The sequence below is a fragment of the Montipora capricornis genome, chromosome 3 (assembly GCF_036669925.1).
Source record: "Montipora capricornis isolate CH-2021 chromosome 3, ASM3666992v2, whole genome shotgun sequence".
Taxonomy (NCBI): Eukaryota; Metazoa; Cnidaria; class Anthozoa; order Scleractinia; family Acroporidae; genus Montipora; species Montipora capricornis.
In genome coordinates this window covers 72,371,006-72,378,606 of record NC_090885.1, presented here as the reverse complement: position 1 = coordinate 72,378,606, position 7,601 = coordinate 72,371,006, and the positions used below count along the sequence as shown (strand labels likewise).

Here is a 7,601-nt window from a genome sequence, read left to right as displayed (position 1 = left end):
GGCGTTTGTAACAAACTCTCTTAGGGTCCAACCTTATGAGGGCATCTTTATTCCAGGAGCAGCTGCCAGCTGTGTCTTTACAACAGGTATGCAACCTTTGGTCTACTGGCACTTCAGCTCTGCTTCTGTGGCTCCTAGGAATATTGGGACTTCAAGGCTTGCTTGCTGCCTTATGTTATGCATTATTCTAGGTACAAAGACACAGCTGCTGGTGATACCTTGGCAATACAATCATGCCCTTGGTGGCTGGATGTGCCATGCATGTCATCATGGCTGCTATTGTTTTAGTTCCAAACTTGTTATGGGCATCTGTTTGCCTTTACCCAGCTGTTATGGCTTATTTGGTTTTTTTTAGCTCATAATTGCCTGTTATGGGCTCCAGCTGTTATGGTTTCCTTAATCCTTCTGTTATGGACCCAAGTTTTAGAGCAAGTACATGCATGTGGATCTTCTCCTCTTTATGCTACATGTGCTTACTGGATTTGTCCCTGCTCTTATTGCATTTATCATTGTGTTGCAGCAGCTGGTACAGCCCATGGTTTTGACCATCCGGAATTGCGACAGCTAGCAAAGGCATTACCAGCTGTATTGGTTCATGATCATGCTGTTACAACAGTTGTGACTCATCTGCATGCTTATACATCCTGGAAGTCATGGGCCAGTTGTCACGATGCTGCTTTTTTGCCAGCAGATCCTGTGGTCTTCGCACTGCACGTCATATCTCTCATTCAACAGACCCGGTCAGTGTCTTCAGTGAATTCTCTGCATTGTACAGTGTGAGTTGGGTTCACAAAAAGAGTGGCTATCAGGAGCCGGGTGAGTATTCGCTAGTGAAGCAAGTGGTTGATGCTGCCAGGCGAATTCTTGCCAGACCAGCTGGATGTAAGGAGCCATTGTCTTCTGTTCTGGTGCAGAAAGTGATCAGTCGCCTTGAGAAGGGTAACCTGGTGACCTCCAGCTGGAAGCCTTGTTTTCCCTGGGTTTCTTTGGCTTTCTTCAATGGGATGACTTGCACCATTTGTCAGTAGAAAGTTTTTATTTTGCTGATTCCCATGTAGCTATTTTCTCTCGAAAAAAGAAAGAATAAACAGTTCCATGAAGGGTCATGGGTTTTTTGTAGCCCGTTACAGTACACCCCCTTGCCCAGTCAAAATCATTGAGAAATTCTTGAGAATTGCGAACCACTCCAAAAGCTCTCCATTATTTCGACGCGTGTTGCATACCAAGAGAGGAGTCGTCTTCTGCGGAAAGAGGCTATCTCATACAGTCGTCGGGCAAAGGAGCTGATCAAGAAGGAGCTTGGCAAGGAGGAAGATTGGAATCCATAGCCTGCATTCAGGAGGAGCTTCTGCAGCAACAGCTCTTGGTGTTCCAGACAGACACTTCCAGAGACATGGAGGTTGAGAGGGCTCGGAACAATTACGTAAAGAGTCTTTAGACTTTCTTCTACTTGTTACAAAGTCAATTTAGGATGGACTTTGGCACTGTGTTTAATTCTGTTGTTTATGCCAACACTACTGGCGTAGTTAGAAGGCTTGGAAACAATTTACATCCAGAATGAGTCCTTAGACGTGCTTCTCCTTGTTCAAAGTTAATTAAGGATGGACATTGACATTGCCTTTGATTCTATGTTTTTTGTGCCAACAACTTGTTTTTCTCGTGTTTTAATTCTTAGACATTCAAGGAACTCTATTTGACCACTGCATGTCCACTTTTGCCGTCGAAATGTTATGAGTTGATTTTTCCTATATTCTGCGCTCTTTGTGTTGTACATTTGTGTGATTCAGCTTGGCATGGCTCCCGCGGTGTGTGAGAAGTAAGGTTTTCTGCTGGCTCAAGAACAAAAAAAGCGGGGAAAACGTTTTTTTCTCGCACATGGCTCGGAGGCTGGATACAGGTGAGCGGGGGGGTTTTAGGTCACATGGCTTGTGTAAAGGTTCAGTTTTGTTTTGCCATCCGCCATTACCTGACATGCCCCACCCACCCACCCCCCCGTGAAGTACTTGTAGAATGTGTTAAGTTGAGGTGAAACTTATTCTCTAGCCACTTTTTTGTGTCTGTAAGACAATTATGTTTTTATGTTTATAAAGATTAGGCTGTGTGGTTTGGCTTGGCATGCCTGCCGGCGGTGTGTGAGAATTCACATTTTAACTCCACCACAAACTCAGCAACCGATTTTCTCTCAAGCTGGTTGCGACAATGAAATTGAAAACATTCCGCTATCAAAATGGATTTTTGGAGAGTATGCTCAATCAAAACTTCTTTTAGGTCATCAAAAGATTAATGTCTTTCAGGTTTAGGGGGGTCCAGCAAATTGCGAAGAACTCCATAGGCACCGGCTCCAACCACAGCAGGTAACAACATTTTGCGGCAAAATATAATTCTACACATTCAATAGAGCTTGCAATATCTTCTTTGACATCAACATACTCTCCCACTGGGCCTACAAGCGCTATCCTCTTCCTCAAAATTGTACTATTTCAGAGCTGAAACAGTAAACCAAACTAAAAGCCCGCCACTTCTCAAAACCTAGGCGTCAATGTGCAGGCCCCAAAATAAGAGGTCTGGAAGCTAATACATTACAACTAGGATGAAACATCAAACATTTTCACAAAAAAACAGTAATGAATTAACACCTGCTGTTCCTTTTTTGCAGGGTTCTCGATAAGTTTTGGAGTAGACGGCTTAAATATTAAAGTAGGCGGCGGCGGGAGAAGCACTTTGTCATTGTTTATAGCAAGTTTATGACCGAAAAGTAGACGGCTCTAAATTTAAAGTAGCCGGTTTTTTAGCCGGCTGCCGGCACTTAATGAGAACCCTGTATTTTGGTGTAATATAATGTCCACTTTACGTTTTTGCTGAGTTAATAGCATCACAAAGCACAATATTCTACTGAGATCGGGTATCAACAACTTCTTTGATTTCGCCACACCTGTCTAAATTAATTTTTATCAAGTGTTTATCATTAGGGGAGCATGACTGCAATGCCAACTGCTTAACAGATTTAGTAGTATCATGAAATGTATATTCAAAAACATTAACTCTCTCCACCAGTTTAAAATATCATATGGTTTGGCATTGATCAAGAGCACAGGTAAAGTGTAGCTACAGTAGGTCGTAATTTTTTTCAATTTCAAATAATTTGACTTTTTAAATTTTGATTGAAAGTTGAAAGTTCACCCTCTAAAATCAGGCCTGATTTATAGGTTACGGCTACTTTTTTTCAAATTTTCATTTTCAATAATCTTTGCTTAGTATGATTCACAATAGTAATTGCTATCAAGAAATAAACTTTAAAGGATCGTTGTGTGGTACACCCATAAAAATTGAAAGTAAAACATTACCAGTACATTACTCATATAAAATGGAAAAGAAAAAGGAGGGATTATAAACACAAGCATGACATGTGAACACGGGCTTCATTAAGGGCTGGGCACCCGGGCAAACTGACCAGCTGTGGACATAACTTTGCCCGACTGCTTTCAACATCTCAACAGTCTGTTGTTGTTGTTTTTTAATACAAAGATTGGTTTAAAAAGAAAGGTTTCTCTTTTTCTTGATCTACCTTCTATGACACAAAACATATTTTACTGTCAAGATGTCACAATTTCATATGCTGCCTTCAATTTCATAAGCCACATTCAACTCAGAAAAACAAATCACCCCAAAACACACTGCAAACGAATTGTGCTCCATGAAAGACCATCTGAAATGTCACAATGTTGCATGTTCAGCAAAGATCACGGTCAATCATGGATCATTTTTTTTCTTCGCAAGCCAAATAGGCCTTTTTCAATATCTTAAAATTCAACTTGAAAGAGAGGTTTAGAGGACAAAGACAAGGGAAAGTGGATGATGCACAGATTTTTTACATTCATTCCAATGTGTTTGCATCGTTTTTGTCCTCACTGCCTCACTATCAAGCTGACTATTTCATATTTCAAAAATGGTGTATTGATAAAAGGCTGAGTGGTGAGTATGCTTTTTGCATGTCACGTTAATGAGTTAAATGTAATTTTGTCTTCTGGATATTGGTATCAAATCATTGAATTTGTCTAAAAATGGTGTGATTTTTCCATGGTTGAAGAACTTTGGGCTTCAGAATGCAGGAAAACACACATCTCTGCAACATAAGAATTTCACAATTTTGTGGGGGAGCATGCCACCCCCAGACCACCCTAGGGAGGAAGGCCCAGAGGGCCTTCATAATATGTTATTTGTCCAGGTGTTAAACCCATATGCCCTCCTGCTTCAAACCTTAATGAAACCCCTGCGTGAAGAATCAATAATACATGTAATTGACCTGACTTATGACAATGAGCTTCTGTGCAGACAAATAAAAGCTCAAACAGAAATACACCATTCTGAAAATGGTGCAACCGATGACCTTAAAACAGCCTTTGTTTACAGTGTACAAGTTAAATGATTCCTGTACGTTTTTAACTGGTGTAATGCAGGAATGGTTGTGGTAGTATAGGGGACTAATAATTATTTCTCTGTTGAAAAGTGACAGGGAAAAGCTTAGCTCAAGCTCATCAGGTATTCCGGCTATACATGATTGTCTGCACCTGTTCATGTATTAAAGTGCTCATTACAGGAGCTGAAATAATTTTCAATCAGACAAAATATAACTAGAAGAGCTTGAATAATACTGTAGTTAACACCCATCATGGAACCAAATTATGTTTGTTGGGGTCTGGGCTACTCTATTTGTCAAAAATGTTTTGGTAAAAACCTGGTGACAAAATGTCAAAAGTATAGCTGTCTTAATCAGAAGGACACAATCTGCTATCAAAAGAGCCACAAGTGAATTTGGAAGGGCCTTTGCTCAGCTGAATAAAGGGAATGATGCCCTAGACCAACTTGAGGAACAATATGTCAATACTGGGAAACAAACTGGTGAAAATACAGAAAAATACTAAATACTATACCTCTTTTCTAATTATTGTTGTTAAAGTTTCATGTATTGTTTCATGTATATTGTGAATCAGTCTTTATCTAGAAATAAGTAGTAATTTGGTAAAATGACCAACAACTATGCATTAGCTAGTCACTCAAGCCCATGGCATTACATTATGCATGCACATGCCCAGTTCATCGTAAATAAGTGACGTTTTTCTTAGTTTTTGACAGCTATAACCTTGCTGATCATATCAGCAGCCAGTTGCGCCACCATTTAAGCAACAGAGGAAGTTTTCCGTGTTTCCATAGCATCATCTTAACGTGAGGAGGAGTTGGGAGAATTAGAGACAGTTGTGCAAACCCGAGACACAGTCTCGGGTTTGCAGAACTGTGTTGAGAATTCTCCCCAAACACCCCAGAGTGTTTAGATGGTGTTTAGGAAAATGCTGGTTTTTTTACTTCTAGACAGATTTTCTTGATACATGCTTATATTTCCCACCAGCCAATCAAAATGTGTGTTTGACAACACATAATCAATCAAAATTTTTTGTGGTGTCACAGTCGTGTTTCCATACTCTCATCTAAACACAGCTATTGACCAATGAAAGTGCACGTACTATCCTAATTATTTTATAAAATAATTTTGCTTTCATTATCATTTTAACTTTTAAGGGTAATAAGAAATATTTATACCATAACTTTACTCTGTAAAAATTAACAGTGAGTTAATGCAACAAAAAATATTCTCACAGTTGAAAAAAAAAGCTGCCAAATGCCACATTTTTTTTACATACCAGAAAGACGCAATGACTCCAACATCCTTACAATGACCATTGTGAGGAAGTCCGTCCAAAGAAACGATGACCAAACTAAATCATCTTTGCTGTCCATGTATTCTGGGAATCCTGACAAGGCATCTATTAGTTGTCCTCCAAAACTGGACCAAAGTATTCCATCATAATGAGCCTGAATATGCTTCATGGTTTCCCTGTCCAAAGGTGCGTTCCACTGCACACGCTTGTTAAGACGTGGTGATCCCTGTCCAGGGGGAATGTCGGAGAATACCATGTGCCTCTGAACAAGACAAAAACATTTGTGCCACTCACCCCTCTTTTGTCACGCCCTGTTTCTTTCATGGATGCAACATTGCCCCCTGAGCTTTGAATTGAAGGGAGAACAACAGTTTTCTCTCTCTCTGGCAACATGAACACCAAGAATGAGTGTAGTAGACATTGCAAGCTGTGATATAAAATTTGTAAGAAATGTCTGTTCTTGTGAGTCAAACAGAAGCAATGGGGAATCAGGGTCTAGCTTCAAAGGGGGGATTTGATTTCGGTTCAACACTGTTAGTACACCGTTTTTGAATTTACTTTCAGTTCTCGTGTTCCCTCCACTAAAGAAAACACCACAGTCGTTCCCACTTTAAGTTACAAACAAAGTCGTAACTCATCGCCTGTGTGACCTCTTTATGCTCAGAGATAAATTTGCAAACATGAGATGCTAATATCTTAGAGCGCACAGAGGCAATGCTATTCATTAGTTGTTCAAAGACATTAAACAAACATCACTGGAAATAGACAACTCTGGGCCTAAAAATGCTGCTAAACTTAATCGTGAACACTGTCTTGTTTCGCTCAAATTAGGTAGTCCTCTATCGTCAGTGTCGAGGCTTTTGTAATATTCAACGAGGCGATTGAAGTCTTCAATTCCTTGACAAAGAGCGCTTAACGTTTGCTGACTCAAACGCCATTTCCAGTTTTCGGCAATTCGCCAAACGCACCACAAATGCTGCCGATAAGCGACAACGCCATTTCTTCTTGTTGATGAAGCCTTTGATAAACTATGTTCAAATCGACCTGCATATCAGGTAATGATTTCCCAAGCCAAACATCTCCGGATACCATCTTTGTTATCGCCACTCGGTGTGAGCAATGCGTTTTCGCCTTTTGGGCAAATGTCATGAAAGCGCTCAACATTAAATGGAAATTCGGCCAAGCAGTTTTTCCTCATTTTCTACAAATGTTGTATAGCTCTCTGTGGATTCTTCCAACTCTCTGACAAACTCGGTGAACGCTAGAAGACGAGCTAAGCACTCTCTCTTTAACACGATCTTTGAGCGCTCAACAAATTTCCTGCTGATGTCGGTGTAAATCTCCCCAAGTCGGACACCTTGTTCAAAATGGCCCAAAACTCACTGTATCATGTTGAGGATTGATACAAGTTTCAGTCCAGTTAGCACTTGTGAATGCCTTCCACAGAGAGGTAACATTCTTTGCACCTCACTGGGCTAGATTTGCGTGACAGAGAGTCTCTGAAAAGAGTCATCTCCCGCATGGTCGCCAACTGAGTTGACGACCCCAAATTCATGGCACTTTTGCCGGTATTTTGTCAGTTCTTCTTCTCCTTTCATAAAACGCAAATGCACAGCAGCAGAGACATGCCGTTACCACAGGTTCTTCTAAAAACAACATTGAGTCAACAAGGTAGTCTTAATCCTTCAAACTTCACACCGGTCGCAAAAAAAGCCTTTCCGCGACCATCTTGTTGATAAAAAAACTAGATTAGTACCCAGTTCATCCGCCCTTAAACGGCGGAAAGGGAACAGCTGACTTTTTTTGGGCCGAAAAATGAACGCAATTGTGCTGGAGTCATATACGGATATACCACTTTGTGGCTCAAAACTGGTTTGCTTTTAAAAA

The 7,601-nt window shown here is 40.5% G+C and overlaps 1 protein-coding gene across 1 annotated transcript in view; it reads right to left on the bottom strand.

Moving 5' to 3' along the window:
• The window catches only part of LOC138043968 (coiled-coil domain-containing protein 142-like), a 33,727-nt gene extending 27,743 nt beyond the window's left edge, over positions 1 to 5,984 (bottom strand). Inside the window, exon 1 of the mRNA XM_068890503.1 lies at positions 5,697 to 5,984. Within this exon, the coding sequence (XP_068746604.1) occupies positions 5,697 to 5,970 (274 nt within the window). The 5' untranslated portion in view covers positions 5,971 to 5,984. The remainder of the gene's footprint in view (positions 1 to 5,696) is intronic.
• Between the last annotated feature and the right edge of the window lie 1,617 nt (positions 5,985 to 7,601).